The 17114-nt window shown below is 40.5% G+C and overlaps 1 protein-coding gene across 30 annotated transcripts in view; it reads right to left on the reverse strand.

Moving 5' to 3' along the window:
- kif1aa (kinesin family member 1Aa) overlaps positions 1-17114 on the reverse strand; it is a 49783-nt gene that overhangs the window by 13317 nt on the left and 19352 nt on the right. For 3 of the 30 annotated variants that reach the window (XM_031311645.2, XM_031311640.2, XM_031311639.2), the window contains exons 14-39: positions 16595-16633; positions 14836-15044; positions 13937-14016; positions 13209-13284; positions 12480-12559; positions 12240-12346; positions 12052-12132; positions 11756-11936; positions 11381-11453; positions 10929-11019; positions 10214-10362; positions 9943-10121; positions 9582-9719; positions 7490-7804; positions 5290-5408; positions 5085-5191; positions 4860-4995; positions 4362-4521; positions 4159-4249; positions 3953-4071; positions 3775-3830; positions 3439-3654; positions 1945-2053; positions 1684-1750; positions 1482-1566; positions 1268-1373 (exon numbers count right to left, since the gene is read on the reverse strand). In XM_031311645.2, coding sequence (XP_031167505.2) covers positions 1268-1373; positions 1482-1566; positions 1684-1750; positions 1945-2053; positions 3439-3654; positions 3775-3830; positions 3953-4071; positions 4159-4249; positions 4362-4521; positions 4860-4995; positions 5085-5191; positions 5290-5408; positions 7490-7804; positions 9582-9719; positions 9943-10121; positions 10214-10362; positions 10929-11019; positions 11381-11453; positions 11756-11936; positions 12052-12132; positions 12240-12346; positions 12480-12559; positions 13209-13284; positions 13937-14016; positions 14836-15044; positions 16595-16633 — 3169 coding nt within the window. The remainder of the gene's footprint in view (positions 1-1267; positions 1374-1481; positions 1567-1683; positions 1751-1944; positions 2054-3438; positions 3655-3774; positions 3831-3952; positions 4072-4158; positions 4250-4361; positions 4522-4859; positions 4996-5084; positions 5192-5289; positions 5409-7489; positions 7805-9581; positions 9720-9942; positions 10122-10213; positions 10363-10928; positions 11020-11380; positions 11454-11755; positions 11937-12051; positions 12133-12239; positions 12347-12479; positions 12560-13208; positions 13285-13936; positions 14017-14835; positions 15045-16594; positions 16634-17114) is intronic. The other 27 variants (XM_031311650.2, XM_031311652.2, XM_036007200.1 and 24 more) reach the window with 18 other exon arrangements.

The following is a 17114-nucleotide window of genomic DNA, read 5'->3' on the forward strand; positions in this document are numbered from 1 at the left end:
TGTTAATAAAACATTCTGTGTTCATTTCGGTATGATATTAGCAATGGCATTGTTCTGTTGGGTTGTTTTTTCCTGTAGTTGTGAGTTTCATTCAGGCCTCACCTTCGCACTGCACTTTCTCCCTGCTACTCTATAAACTAGGCTGCAATCACACAACACACCCAGAAACACCATATATAGGGCTTTAAATTAGACATTACATAGATCAGTGCATGAAGCGTTTTTCATTGTTTTCTCCAGTCTGTGCTTCTTAAATATTGAGAGTCAATTAAGGGATTTAATAAAGTGATAATGGAATGTTGTATGTCCAATGTATGGCATCACATTGAGTCAAAATACAGATAATTTAAGGTCTGTAGGTGATTTTTCACTACGCAGTGACACATGCTGCTGGAGTTAGAAAGACATGCATTTTAATATCATATTGTGATGCTACTGTATTAATTAATTAATTATTAATTAATGCTGTTCATTCAGCGGTGAGATACAGTGTATTGACTTGTGCTTGGTTAAAATGTGTGGCTCTTGAAGTCTATACGCAGGTCAGTGTTGGGGTTAGTGGATCTAATCATGGCAGAGAGATGAGACGGGTTAAAGGTGAGGTGATGAATAAGGTGAGATGCAACATGTATGTGCAATGAAGACAATCAAACAAACAAAAAGCACAGAATAACACAGAGGAGGGTCGCACAGCCAGCATGGACAAGTGAATTCATAACTACTGAAGTGGCAGACTTAAGTTTCAAAAACGACTCTTAAATAACTCTTTGATTCACTTTGCTCATGGTCACTCTGGATGTTGTACTGTATGTGTGGCCTCCTGCAATTAGAAAAAGGAAACTATACTCATGCAGAAACAGTTATAAATATAACAAAAGTACTTGCTAAAGGTTTGTTATAACATTCAAGTTGTGCATCGTCTGCCATGCTTTTTTGTTTTGACAAGTAGCTGGTTCACGATGCCATGCATTTGCCCGTGTGCCATGTTCCAGTGTAGGAGCTGCCACAACAGTAATAAAGTGAGGTCCTCAGATAACACTGTTGTTGACATAAAAATCAGAACCATAGAGTGGTTTCCAAATTTAGTGAAGCTGCCACAACCTTAAAATAAACAAACATACAGCATATGTGGCCACTAATATTGAATTCCCATTGACCATATATATTGAAAATCTCCTAAAAACTTACAAAAGATGGGCTGGCCCAGTGATATACTTCATTTGCAAAGATCTGACTGTTTCTATGAAATGTCGACACCAGTACGTACCGGTCGTCTTGCATGGGCCTGACATACCCAGCAGACAAGATGTTGAGAGAGAGAATATTGGGGTCGATGATGGTCTCATCAGCTTCAGGGGTGTTGCGGAGACGACCTAGGAACACACAAGTGCCTCAGTTAGAACAGCACATACAAAAGATAATATCACTGTTGGTGCGATGTTTGGTTTTCAGGTGTAAGAAAGCATGAAAACCAAACTAACCCACAACAAGTTCACGGATGTCCTTCCATTCCATGTCACCTCCTGACTCATGTACAATGGTAATGCTGATTCTCCTCTGGAGGCCCTGTGGTTGTCAAGAGAAGACAGACAGCAAAGAAATAGAGAAAAAGAGTTATGGTTATGTTTAGTTCATTTAAAAATCTTCCAAATATTATATTTGCTCACAGTGTGACTGACTTACCTGGTGCAGTAGGAATGTGCCATGACAAGGCATTCCTCCCCTGTGGTCCACCACTGCTGGGATGTAGCTGGGAGGACACAGATGAAAACCAGCTTCACTCATTTGCTCACGTGCCAGTGATTAACAATGCTGGAGACATTTGATCCAAACTGTTTCAGGATCATTATAACATAATAATAATAATAATAAATAATTATTATTTCATGTAAATCTCTGCCGAAACCAACTGCTCTGGGTCACCCCTTGACCCAGGATACTCACTCTCCAGTGGCCTCCAGCTCGCAGATCTCAAAGAACACCATGAGATCATATTTGCAGTGACAGGGTCCTGCCTGCGGGCGGGTCATCGCTGTCAGCTTGGTGGCAGGTACTGTGTTGAAAAAGGAGATAAAGAGTGTAAGACAGGAAGACAGGTTGAGCGTAGACAGAGAACATACTAGTGGCTAACAGCAGGGAGCTGCTCTAAACCTACAAAGGAAGGAGAAAGGGAAGAAGAAAGGAAATCAGTGATGCAGATAAGAAAGGAAGCCACTTAGAAGGCGCTCCTTTCCTTCAGCAAATTTATAGGCAACTCTGCAGTACTCTCTTAAAGGAAAATACCACTCAAAAAACTTTGTTTCCTTCAGATATTACATATGTATTCATAAACTTTTACTAGCTCTGGCTTTGTGGGTTCTCACTTTGCAAGACAGCCCTTTGTAGTATCATGTGCATGAGGAAAAGCACAAACTCTGAACAGAATTCTCCTTTAACAGTATCGATATTGTTGATCATCATTGTTTTGTAGAAATTATTAAATCTAGTCCGACTATGAGTTAAGGTAAGGATAAGGTAGGTCCCCAAAAGGAGTGACAGAGTGCATGAAAAAAAGATTTGCATGCAGTTAGCCCAAGCTCAAGCTAACATATTATACAGTATTTAATAAATATAGTTTGTAGTAATATATATAATATGTTCTGCACATATATATATTTGCACAATGCACACATTATGTATACAGTATTGTGATGTATATAATGTATTATACCTTTCAAATGAAATCTCCTTAGTTCTTATTTCGTTGTATTATTTCAAATAGTTCTTTAGCTGCTTCCTACCTCTTCGGACTGTTTTTTGTACTACTGTAACGTGAATAACGTAAAGTCTAATCTTATCTATGTAACAAATATGTATACAGTATAATGTGCAGTATATTTAACATTCCTATGTAAGAGAGTATTATTCATGACTGACTACTTTAGCAGAAAGACACTGATCCAATTCAACAAGAGTTTAAAGAGGGAACTGCAAGGAGAATCCACCACGCAGGTCGACAGTTAACACACAGTACACCAGAGAGCCAATCCAACTGAATCCTGACACAAGAAAACTACCTTTTAATATCAAATAGTTTCATTTTTAAAAGTATGACAGCTTGTACTAGTTAATGACCAGTGGTAACGGTAATACAAACAATCATTTTAAATCTTTGTTCTTTTCTGTGACACTATTTCCTTTTCTACAGGAAGGACATGTCACAGTGTCAATTACAGAACATCGACCCAATATCTGAAAGAGCTTTACAGTGTTAATTTGAGCAATACTTTAGCAAAATTAATGCTTCTTGTCACAACAGCTTGAATCTCTACATAATATTAATTTCAATGTGACAGAACAGTTGCTTTGGAATATTTTTTAAGTCACACCATGATAAACACTTGATATAAAAAGGCTTTCAGTCACAGGATTCTTTTGGATCCGATATCAATAACCAACCCGGCTTCTGAGCTTTAATAACTGAACAGATAGAGGTGGGTGGAGCTGTCAGCTGAGCTCGCTCAGTTCCTTCCAGTAAGAAGGAAGCAGCCAAGCCAGCAGCAGACAGAGCGTGGTCTGACAACGAGTCCACCAACGCCCCATTGAACACATCTGGGACCAGGTATCGGATCAGGTCCAGCGATTTCTCCCGGTCTGGCGAGGCGTCAGAGTCAACTGCTCATACCCAACAACATTAGGCTAAGATGACGTGACTTGCATGGAGACCAGTACAAAGACAATACTACATAAATAAATGGCGGAATTCAAGCAAAGTAACTCTGCAAGGAGTTTTACCTGGTTTGGACAGAGGCATCACTCGTGGGAACTGTCTTCTGCAGGGACGTAGTGGACTGGGAGTGGATATAACACACACAATCATGTATCATTTCATGAAAACACAACTATATACAGTACATTACATCGTTGTCCGAGCAGTAAATCAGCTCTACCGGCAGACTTCCTAGCCAGGTACCTGATGACGTCTTTACAGAGTGGAAGAAAAGGCTGTTTCTGGTAGTGTCCAAACACTTCAAACACAATTGGCTGAGTCTTGATGTAGTCAACAAAGGATTTAGTCACTTCAACAGCAATCTATAAAAACAACACAGTGATGTTAAAACACTTAACCTATTTAAACCTCACAGTTCATCATTGTACAGACTGGCTGATACTTCTTACATTCTGCACGTGGTAGAAGCCAAGAGGGGGGCCGCGGCCTGTGTTTTTTAGGGGCTCAGTGGAAAAGGCCTCATCATGGCGGTGGATGAAACTGAAATCAATCCAAATTGCATAATTTACATGTGAAACTGTAAAAGGAACATGATAAATATTGACAATCGTGGGAAGGGTGTACAATGAAAAATGTTTGATGAACTGCTTACTTAAACTGGCAGAAGATGTCCGCATATTCTGCAGAGATGCTGGAGGCTTGCAGGACAGTCACCCTGAAGGTAAAAACATTACCAATCTTCAGGTGCTCCAGAGTTGTGTCAAGCGGGCCATCCAGACTCTTCAGCGGACTCTCCAGCTCATCTGCACCAGCTGTTAGGAACGCAAAATAAAAATCAGACACTGGTTAAAGCTGGCATTCCAGGCAGCCAAGTTGTTTTCTGGCAGCATGAACGATGGATGGATGAGGTTTGACTAGGATTTGGGGCACTAACTTTGGCTGATTTGGGCCATGTATCACCTGCTCCCTGTTTTGAGCTAATTCCATTGTGAGTCATTTATGCAGAAAGCATCAGTCTGGCGTGACTCTTGCAGCCAGGTGTGCCAGATTTAGGCCACCGTTGGTCCGAGTCGGACACTACACGCACTGTACACGCACACACACTCAAACACACAAAACATGTGTCCATTCACTCATAAAATATCATTACCCGCACATGTGTTATTGTTGACCTCATCAGCTGAGGGTCCCAGTTCTGCGTTCTGCCCCTCCCCCTCCACGATACGAAGTTCCTCCTGTGAAATCCCTGTACGGGACAGTCCTACAGAGCAGGACTCGGACTGGAACTGCAAAAGCAAGTTGCAAAACAGACTGGTTAACAGGTTAGTATATACAGGTGAATCCTGTATGTACTATGTATAGTGATTGTCTCTACCTTTTCATATTGCTGATCCTCAAATGAGATTTTGGCAGTGCCTGACTGCCTCACTCCTGAGCCGTAGTCGGGAGCTTCCTCATCAGCTGGAGGGAAACACAAAGCACCTTCACTTCACTCCCTCAAGAAGTCACACACTGCCTGTCCTTTCAATCCCTTCATGCCCTATTTTCAACAATGGTGAAGCCTAGGATCCGAGCCTTACCTGATATGGCCTGCACCGCCACTCGGAGGAAGCCCTTCACTTCCCCCTTCTCGCTGACGATGGCCACGCGGTGGACGAGAGGAACCGGGTACAGCAGGTTACTCAGATAAACAAAAGCCCTGGAAAGGACGCAGAACGAGAGAGAGTGAAATAATAAAAAAATTACAAACAACCAAGTTAAGAGATGGCTCACACTTGATCAAATTTCACTGGACTGGACAACAGAACACAGAGCTGCAAAGCAACCAAACAGAAGCTGGGACTGCTCTTGCGATGGCCATGGCTGCCCTTTACTATCGCTTTGTGGGGGCTTTTCCTCACCATCTATAAATAATGACATTATCAGGACATGTATGGCTCACATGCAGTATCGCTTAACGTTTGTATTGTACAGATGAAAGCTTGGTGAGGCTAAGGAGCATGTGTGTAAGGGTCAACTTTGAATTCTTTAAATGACTGCAAAATAATGAGCAATGAATTCCATTCCTGAAATAGTGTTTTTTTTGCATTGCTTAATGATTATATGCCTCTGCACTAAAATGTGCATCGTGCCTCAATATGAAAACACTATACTTTAATCAAATGTACAGATCCAAAATGAGCACTTGAGGCACTTTGTTTTTGCATTAGACTTGAAAATACTTAAGCGCTAGTGGCAAAGACTAACTCTTGACAATATAAATGCGGGAAACAACTGCACTAGAAATGTTCATATTTTCTGGTTTCTCAATCTCTAGTCTTTAGCTACAATACTTGATCTTGCAGTCAAGGATCACATTTTCCACAAGCTAATAGGGGTAAACATTTAAGGGTGGAGAGTGTAAAAAGGGAGAGGCTTATGACAAGATTGGTGAGGTGCAAAGAAGGCATGCTCAGGACAAAAAGGGTGAACAAAAATGCTTTCAACTTCTCGACGCAAAGGAATCAAAAGCAAATGCAACAGAAATCATCATACGGAACATGGCTCAGCTTGAATAAAAACAGCAAACAGCTTGATATACTGTATGCTACACCAAAAAACAACAACGAATGACATCAAAAATCAAAGTGCACCTCCTAGGACGAAGTGCTAATTTGTGCAAAAGAGGGGCACTAGTTCATCATCAGACGTATTTAAGTAAAAATTGACAAAAAAAGTCAAAATGAAAAGACTTGTGCTCTGGCATGCCTAAAAGAGACAGCTGCAGTAGAAACCAGCTCTTTCATCTTGAGATTTTGAGTCTTCTTTGAACACCACTATGCTATTCCATATGAATCATTCCCAGACTCTTTCATACTTATTCAGGTTATTCAGCTTATTCACAGCATGGTGAGAACATTTCGCTGTGGGTTCCTGTGTTATGCAAACCAGACCTGAATATACTCCATGAGACATGTCAGTGCTTTGGCTAGTGAATGGTCTTCTGTAAAAGCCCCTAGTTTGCTTTAAGCCAAACATAAGTGAGACACACACCTCAAGCAGCCGTTGAGCATCAACTTTGCTTGAATTTGCATGGAAACAAGTTGTATGAATGGATCCACTCTGGGCTGACTTAAAATACTTGTCTTAGAGGTAGAATTGTAAAATGCAGGAGAAGCATTTAGCTTGTGTTAGTGTGGAAAAAAACAGTTAGCAAAAAAATTAAAGATTTGAAAAGAAAATCAAGCAACAGTCAAATTTGATAAGGTTAAAGATAGAAAGCAAAGGATAAACCTTGAAGCCCAGAAATGTCTACTCGGTGTCCACTCAGTATCATGTTCATGAAAAAAATGGTTTGACATTTGAGAACATTTGAGTCTCAAACATGAGACACAGTGCTGTGATAACTGAGACAGGGAATAGAAACTCAAGTGGCTAGTTTGACTTGGTGTTCTAAGCAAGCAGGAAGTGTTTAAGAAGATGAAATGAATTAAATTCCCACATTGTTTTTCAAATCTCCACTGAAGCGATCCAACTGAAATGCCCCAACTCCATGTTGTTATTACAACTATAGTTTCCCTGTCCCAACTGGACAGTGCAATGGAAAATGTCTGTTTGTAAACCAAAAAGACACTCTGGCACTCACGAGTTTGCAAAAACTTTGAGTTATATTTCAAACTGTACTGACTTTTCAAAAGTGTCCTTTCATCAGTGCTGATGTCTATCAAGGGAAACAGACCCTGTGTCTCATTGTGAAAGAGCTAGTTTCCTCCACCAGCATGCTCCCGAAACCTCACCAACCTTCCCACTACACTGAATAATGGTGAGCGGTCATAAAAGGGATCCTGGCCTTCGCCGGAGCCACGGCAGAGCTCTCCCTCATCATCATCATCATCATCATCATCATCATCATCATCATCCTCTCCCCCGAGCTCCGAGCACGGGTCATCCAAAAAGATATCATCGTCCAGGTCCTCCAACTCCTCCAACTCATCCTCCTCCCCTCGACCCTCCTGATGTGGGTCAGCCAGCTCCGTAATTTCAGAGTTGGAGAGGGTCGGGGATGGGGTAGGGTCACTCATGCGCTCGCTCATGCATGTGTTGAAAAGGGGGTTTCTGGTACAGCCAGAGACATGGGAACTAGGTTAGAACAGTTGGATAGAAAGCACACACTTGTTCAAACAAGAGGGGCGGTAGAGCACCGTATGGACTGGATCACAGGAGAAAACCATCCTCCCTATAAGCCAAAATCTGCTTACACTGTCTGCTTTAGTATGTACAGCGGAGACACAGAGAACAGAGGGAAGAGTGCAAGACAAGCTACAAAAGTTGTTAGAAGTATTTAACCGCCTTTGCTGCGAGTGCATATACAGTACGTGTGCCAGAGCATGTAGATGATGATTGACATCCTGTAGAAAAAAGAATAGCTTCCACAGAGGCCAGTCACGTCCAGGTAACACAGGAGCCAGAAATGGTTATGCAAAGGTTGATCCATCTTATATCTATGTGTTTTAAGTATTTATTTAAACCCCTTAGAGATCACCACGTTACTAGGTGGTGGGGTGGGGTTGTATTCATTTACTTGTTTTTTTCATTTATACTGCTGCTGTATCTGCTGTAGGTATACTACATATATAACACTATATACTTTAAGATATTTTAATGTATGGTGTTTGTATTATATTATACATAATACACACATCATGGCCTCCGGAGTTGACAACTGGATTTCTTTTGCACAAATATTGTATATGAAAGGTATTGTGTGCACCTTTTTAAATTTAAAGATTTTATTTTATCATTTTATTTGTATTTATTTAATTCAAATAGTTCTGTATCTGTTTTCTTGTATCTGTGCTGCTGGAATATGTGAATTTCCCCCCTGGGGATTAATGAAGATGAATTAGATTGTAAATATTTACTTTAAACTATCCAATACAACTAGGCTAGGAGTTAAAAACTGACTTATAAAAGACTAAATTAATTTAAGTAGCATTTAAATACAGTATAACAACAACTCTTTGTGGACATTTTGTCATTTGTGAGTGACCTGCAGATTATCAACAGCAGCAACTTGTGCTTAGTCTATAGTAAAATCAGGAGCCCTCCATCACGAGTGTACTAAAGCTATGTCTCTACTTGTAAGCTTAAAGGGTGTTGATGTCTGCTACATCCAATGTCCGTTGACTGCTGATATATAACTTGTCTGGGGAACTACATTTCATTAGATACAGTGCTTTTGGCCACACATGCCAGTATTACTCACTTATTGAATAGAAACAGAAAATCCAAATGAGGTAACAAACAACATATTTCAACAGGACATTTTTTAGATTACTGTTCAATCATCTTTGCTTGTCTTGCAAGAGCTAAATGACATTGAACTGTCAAGGCTTGATGCTGAATATTATGTAACAGGGCCATGTGACTGTGTGTAGAACCCATTAGCAAGAGAGAGAAAGAGAGAGAGCTTGGCAAAGAGATTGGGAGGCTGTGTGCCAAAGTGGGATAGAAAGAAACAGCAGGCGTTGTGTAGGTGGACTGAAGAAATATCAATCTCAAATGTTCCATGTTTATTCCTATAAAAAGATGGCATCAGCTGCCATGTACCAATCTTTTCAATTGGTTGTCAAATCCATCTTTTATGTTAAAGCTGCAAGCCCATGTTCAGGAGAAATATATTCACACTGGTTACCTCAGTCATTATGGTGCATCAGTTGACCACATGCACAATATGTGGTATTTACGGCCAACAGCCTACCATTATCCTGAATGGACTGACAAACACTGGGCTTCTGTTTGCTCGCTGTCGTTGACCTTTCTATGAGTTCAGTATGAATGCCTTCCTGTCCTGTCCATATACTGTATAGGGCCAATGGTGTTCAGCATTTACCTGCCAACCAGACGGAACCAAGGGAAGCGGTCATAAAAGGGGTCCCCTCCGGTCATTACATTTTCACTGTCTTCAGTGGTATTGTTAGGCACATCAGCAGCACGATCATACATCTCTCTCATGAGATCGAGCCTCTGCCTGCAAGAAGCAGTACATTAAGTCATTGTACTAAAGAGAGGCACAGCCTGGAGCTAATGAAAAATGTTCCTATGTTTTTGCTCTTACTGATTACTACGGATACATAGATATTTTAAACATGTCTTGTTTCTACCATTCATTATTCTGACAGTATATCATGAATATATTGGTCTCAGATTCATAAAAACATTGTTGTGTAAAGACTTGGTGCACATTCAAGTACCTTAGTTTTTGTAATGTCCAATAGTGGGTAGCTCCATTTTTCTGATCCTGCACCTCCACGGCCACAATGGTGCGTGGGAAGTGTCGCTTCTCTCTGTCCTTAGTTGCCTCTGGGGGCAACAGGTCTGGAGGCAGGGGGGAGTAGAGAGTGTCTGTGAGCAGCACAAACTGGAACTGGACCTGCAGGGGCACAAAAAGCATTGGTCATTGGTCAGAGAGCCATATTATAGCATCAATCCGTGGATATAAGTTGAAGTGACAACATTTTGAACCTTCTTCTTGAGTTCCACACTGATAGCATTGGCCTCCTTAAGGAAGATGGCATTCCCCCATAACAGGTCACGGAGGGAGGTGAACTGGTAGCACCGCCACTTACGAAAGCTCCACACAGCCAGCTCTCTTTCCCTCTCTGTCCATTGCACTGTGGACAAAAATAATAAAACATCATCATTCGGTGAGGATTTGCTTACTAGAAAACAAAGATAGTCTATATCCACGACGTTCCACTTCCGGGATTGCTCTGTTGCCACCGGAAATTCCGCCGGATGTCCTTCTTTTCAGCAGGATGTCCGTCCCCTTCCTCTTTCTTTGTGTTGGCGTTCTAACCTCTGGTGGATTTGTGAGGACTATGGTTAACTGCTCCTCAGATCTCTGCAGGGTAAATCCAGACAGCTAGCTAGACTATCTGTCCAATCTGAGTTTTCTGTTGCACGACTAAAACTACTTTTGAACGTCCACGTTCCACCAAAACAAGTTCCTTCCTGAGACTATTTAGCAGAGGCACCGTGGCTCCGTCCAGCGCTTAGTGCCACCCAAGACGATTGTGATTGGTTTAAAGAAGTGCCAATAAACCAGAGCACGTTTTTCTCCCATCCAGGAATGCTGTATGGACTAGACAGACCCTCCTTCGCAGCGCTGTGGAGGAAGGTCTGGCAAAGCGAGACTACCAACAAAGATAATGTGTATATGTCCAATAATTTGCACTACCTTCCTCTTCTGGCTCTTCCTCTTCATCAGGGGCTTCTGGGTAGTAACTGTCCACTTGCTTCTGGAGAGCCTCCAGCTTGCTCTCATAATCCTAGACAATTAATGGATAAAGACCCATGTTGACACACAAGTCATTTAGGAACAGATGTCAGTGAGTAGACTGTTGATTCACATGACTGTTTAACTCAGTATGTAAATCTCTTGTGGTTTATTTTCTTTGAAGATGTTGTATGAGAGATAAGTTTATTTTTATTTTTTACAATTTTAAGATTTTTATAACTTTGACTACTTAAACACAGTACATATATAATATATTAAATATATACATGGAAAAACAAAGAAAAGAAACCTATACAGTATATATTCAAAATAACACAATTTTGGATTTAGCTTCCAGTTGCTTTACAGTAAAGATTAATGTCAATAGCACACAAAGCTGCTCATTACTGTACCAGTCTTTGCTGCTCCAGAAGGTTGTTGGCTTCCTCTCTTTCTTTGCGGTACTGGTCCTCCAACTCCTGCAGCCTGAAGACATAAACACAAGTGAACAAAGCCGGTTTGAGAGAGCTGATGCACCACCTAAAAGGAAACACTACTTTGGTTTTCGCACCAGTGCCGCTGAGCTTCTGAAGCAGCATGCCATTTACTGTGCACAGTGCTGCAGGCTCGTATAATGTGGCAGTTATTAAGGTTTCAGTTAACAGTAGTATGCCTCTTCTTTCCTTCCTAACTTCCTTATCTGCTGTTTCTGTCTAATATGGTGGTCTGCTACCTATAAAGTCTTTCTTGAAAAAGTCAAGTTGAATGGCTCACTACCCCCAAGGTACCTCTGTTCCATTTCCTGTTTCATGTCAATGCCCTGTTTGTCCAGCAGCTCCCTCTGGGCGAAGGCCCAGTCCACGGGCTCAGCAGGGGTCTCTGCACATGGGGTCCGCTCCCTCTCAGCCCTGGCCTGCACAGGGTGGTTGAACCGGAACACATGGCTCTTCCCCAGAATTATGCGATTTCCTTTACGTGAATAAGAAGCCAAAAGGCATACATATAGAGTATACAACATACATGTTTCTACTAGGTACCATGCATGAGGAAAGGTGAAATGTACAGAGCAAGAGAGCTTACTGACCTGATTTTAGGACAGTGGGCTCTGTTACTAGCTTTCCGTTAACATAAGTCTCAGCTCCTTCACATGGCTCAAGGACAACTGCTATTAAGGAAAACAGAGGGAATTAGGAGGCTTTACTTCCTGTCTGTCAATATTAAACACTGACGTACGAAACTGCAAGCCTGTGGAGCAAGATAAAGGTCGCTCACTTTCTCCCATTGGACCAGTAGAACTGGTAAATGTGCAGTGCTCATCCTTGATGAAGTGGCCACTGAGGACTATATCCTGACGACTGCTGGCGTCTACACGACCTACCCTAAGAAAAGAAAAAGTAACTATATGATGTCAGAGCAAACCAATAACAAGGGAATGATTTGATAGGCAGAACATCACTCCATCCTTTTATATTAATCTACCATTAGATTGTAAAATGTCTGACAGTATCTAACCTGGTGATTCCGTCTTTAATGTAGTACAGCAGGCACTCAGACATCAGAGGGTCCTCGTTGAGATTCACCAGATGAGGCGTCTGACACAGAACAAGGAATCATTTACCAACTGTAGACATTTGCTAGTAATACACATACAGTAAATCGTTCATTATCCATATGTTATTTACAATATAACATATGCATACACTACACATCAAAGAGCTGAAAAGCAATCTTTCCCAGTAACAACCATCAAACAATCAGCAATAGTTAAAAACCATGCAGTCAAATTCACTCCCACAGCTTCACAGCATGAGTCTCAGTCTGCTGTTTTGGGGCTGCAGTTAAACAGCCTTAAATCACTGAAATGGGGGCACTACCATCATCTTTTCCCCCATGTTTACAACCATGTATGTCTTCAGTGCAGTGAGGGAGTGTTTGAAGTGAGTAATGAAGTAGATTTCAGATAACACTTGACAAAGAAAAGCCCTCGACTGATGTGCCTTGGTGAGGCTCCTGCTGAAGTGAGACTCAGAGCACTCAGAGAAGAAGGCAGCTTTAAACACTTCACAGCTACGAACCTCATTGGGGGAAAACAGCCCGACTGTGTCGATAAACACAGGCTGGGGCTTTCTAGGGCTATCGGAGGGCTTTGGGGTAAATAAACAACCATTTCAGTGAATAAATGTTAAGTATTACTTTAGATCACAGAGGAGTTTTGCAGATATATTTTTTATATGTTCTTACCTTTTTGGGAGAGAACACGCCAACTGTCCCACCATCTTCTCGCATTGCTACACCCATTTCTGCCAGCAAGGCCTCTCTGTGGATGAAAGTCAGACTCAGTATACCAAGGGGCTGCATTTTTGTCTTTATGTCAAGATGCCTCACTAATTAATATAGTTTATATGCTGCACAAATGCAAAGTGGTTAATTTTTCATCAGTCCAACTCCATTGTTTCCTATTTGCTAATTACTCCATACGTAGTTACAACCTTAGGTCAGGAGAAAAAAAGTATGCATGCTATTCCTTAAGCCTGTTCTGTTTTTACACATCCTTCTCTGTGCAAGTAATGGAGTCATTTTAAGATGAACCATTTGTTAGACTTATATTATAAAATTAAGTCATCTTTAACAAAAACTCCACAGCCTGTTTCTCAACTATTTACAACTATTATTTTTGGGGTTTTTAAAACCGTTTTCTGCTATAAGCCTGTTGTCTCTCCGTGTTTATGAATTATTGTCTTTTTCACAATGTATGTTTGTTTTAGCTAGGACTCTTTTTAGATTAGATTAGATAGACTTTAATGATCCCAAATTAAGAAATGTCAGTGCTACAGCAGCAAAATATAAGAGACACAGCACACATACAGAAGATAGGAGAATAATAAGAGAACATTTAATTTAAGAGAAAAACTGAATCTAAAGGATTTAACTAATAAAATAAAATAAAATTGTAATATTGTATATCTCACCTTTCCATTCTAATGGCTTCTGTTCGGCGAAGTTTCTCTTCCCAAGTCTCATTGAGTTCAGCAATGATTTTCTCTGTTTCCTGACATTTCAAAATACAGTGGTAATTAATTAATTTCAAGGACAGGTCTGGTGATGATGTTCTATATTTTTATTTTTGTCATCAAATACCATAGAAAGAACAAAACAGACAATGTACTGATCCCACTTACAAACATTGTGTGTTTAGCTAAAGCCTGACATTTCTTATTCCTCTGTGTCACAGAGCTCCATTGTTGTTCAAAAACTATTTAAAAAACATCAATGAGCCACACTGTTGCAGTGGTTGACATGCTCCTGTAATAAGATGAGCGTGGGCACTGTAGTTTATTTTGAAGTCAATCCCACATACAGTGGATGGTTCTGCTGCCACAAATACTCACTAGAGCACCAAATCCATGACCAAAAATAGTCCACAAATGCACAATTTACTCCTGTTTGTATTGTTTCTTCTCTTTTAGAAAACCTTTGCTGCTTAACATTCCCCATCTCTCTCCCCTCACTTAATGCCATCCCTCTACTATCCATTCTCTAATACAGATAGAAAATGCCTAAAAAATACTCAAAGATGTATGACTTTTGACAATGGGCCATCAGGGGAAGTCAGAAAGTACTGATAAACGGACAAATACATAGTTAGTTTCAGTCTTTTCATGAGATTTGTCAGCCTTAAACTTTAACTACTGAGAAGGTTATGAGTAAAGTGCTTAGTGAAGACACTGAAGATTTATCTGCATATGATATGAAAATATACAGCTGATGAGCTGATATCCAATATGTACATGCAGTACATTAACACTGTGTCAATGCAGAGTGTGGGTTTGAGAGTTTAACTGTGTGCAGCATATTATCCAGTGTTTACCTTCAGCCTCTCGATGGCCTCTTCGCTGCCCGGGCTGAACATGATGCGGTCATGAAGACTGGCGATCGATCCGGCACGGCTGGACAAGGCTGAGAGAGACGGAGAGGGACTCATCCCCGTCATGGCATTGGTCACTGTGGAGAGATCATCTCTTTGATTCACAGCTTGGCCTTTATTGTTATTGTTCTTGCAATCGGATAGGTCTGTCGCTGTGGGAGGGGGCGCAGGGTGTGTACAGGAAGTGGGTTTGGGGAAATCAATAATAGGGAATAAAGAAATTGAGAAATGCAAACAGATAAGGAAGATAAGGGAAAATAGAAAAGACAAGGAAAGAAGATATGTGGCTTGAAACAAATCTAACTCACAGAGAGAAACTTGAACTGCTAGTACACAAGCCAGGGCAGCAACAGCAGAAAGCCACACGCAGAGAAGAAGACTTTAATTTAAAAGATGCAGAGGTCATCCAGCCATGACCAAAAACAATGCAGCTATTATACAAAAAGTCAAGCAGAGAGTCATATGCAGGAATATTCATAAACAAGAAAACATAAAATATCCATATATTTATATTGTTCATCTTCATCAGATATTAAATCTAGTATGATATAGGGATTCTATTGCTCACTCCCTCCCTAAACGTAGTCATCATGTATGGAAAATTAAATATATCAGCTAGGCAGCCCTTTGTGCAGAGACAAAATGACTCATTTGTAATAGGGTAATATTTCCTGCCGAGAACATTGGGAAGCCAGAACTCCCAATTAAGATTATTATCTAAAAGCAGCAAGATGTATCTAATGCTCAGTGTACTTCTCTAAAATTAGAAAGCAGAAATCCATTTCTCTGGCAGAGAATCAGACACAGTGGTAAGTCTTTTTAGGATAACCTTGAGTCTTCATTGGACATTTATTTTGAAATCCAAATTTGTATTGTATTTGTGTTTCTATTTATCAAAATAGTCTAACAAAAAACCTGATTTCACATCAGGTTCCCTGTTTTCTGTACAGTGATTTGTCCTGCCATTGTTGTGGCACGACGAAGGCCACAACAATGGCAAAAAATATAAACCCTGCAGCTGCTGCTATGACAACAAAAGCAATAATTTGGGAGAGTGTTTCACACCCATCCATCTGGTTGCCCGCCTAGATGGATCATGTAATATTGCCTTTGCAGTGCAGTTAATAAAGAAAGACAGTAAACATTTATGGCATACAATGAGATGACTACCTCAAAGATCCAATATTATGTAAGTGATTATATTCTCTCTGTGACAGTTATCATCTTATGTTTACTATTATGGCTGCCAACAGGAGGCGATGGAGTCAGACAGACCCTGCCAGGGGAATGGGAAGCTACAGTTTGTACATCAGGGAAATCACAGACAGGGATAATTATTGTCCATAATCTCCCATATTGTATTGCTCTGCTTTATTGCTTCATAAACAATTAAGCTCTGTCCCACCAATGCCACAGCTACGAATCCATACACAGATCTCTACAGCACCATGGCACGGCACATTTAGCCCAATAGGACCTGATAAGAGCCAAAATGACAAAGCTAAAAAATCACCCTCAGGCCTGGACTGCATGCTGTTTACATTGCATTAACATTATCTACTTGTATTTCAGTGCAATTCGATCTATTCTTTATGATACTGTGGTGCTGCAGAGATCAAAGAAAAGCTACTATTTACTGTCACATTAAGCACCAGTGATGCTAAGCTGCCACAAGAGCAAAAGCAAGAGCCAGAAAACACACATTTCAAACCCTCTATGTCAGCACCAGTTGCTCGATATGCTGGGAGAAGAGAAGATAAAGAGTGATAGAGAAAGAGAAAAAGAAACAGTGAAACTATAGTTTTAAATATTCACTTATTTGCTGAAAAAACATTTTGTGGCAAAGTTAAAGATGCCTTCAAATGTATTTTTAAATTATTAGTTTTTTACAGATAGACCAGAATTCACACCTCTTCCCTTCAATGAAAAGCACATAAGGGGCTGCATTCACTTCTGGCTGTTAACCTGCTATGCTATTTGAACAAAATAGCTAGATCCTACATTTTCCATCATGCAACTCAATTGCATCATTTCATTAGACCCTCCATGCCTGGTAAATGCACACTATTTTAATCTTCACACCTCCAGGTTGTATCTAGGACTTTTTCTATTACATGTTCATGCCAGCTTACTTGACATGCTAGCTCCTGAAGCAAATGTTGTTTTTGTTTTTGCCACAACATGGAATTTAACATTTTATGAAGTTTATCATTGAGAACAAT

Source organism: Sander lucioperca, chromosome 11 (assembly GCF_008315115.2).
Source record: "Sander lucioperca isolate FBNREF2018 chromosome 11, SLUC_FBN_1.2, whole genome shotgun sequence".
Lineage (NCBI taxonomy): Eukaryota > Metazoa > Chordata > Actinopteri > Perciformes > Percidae > Sander > Sander lucioperca.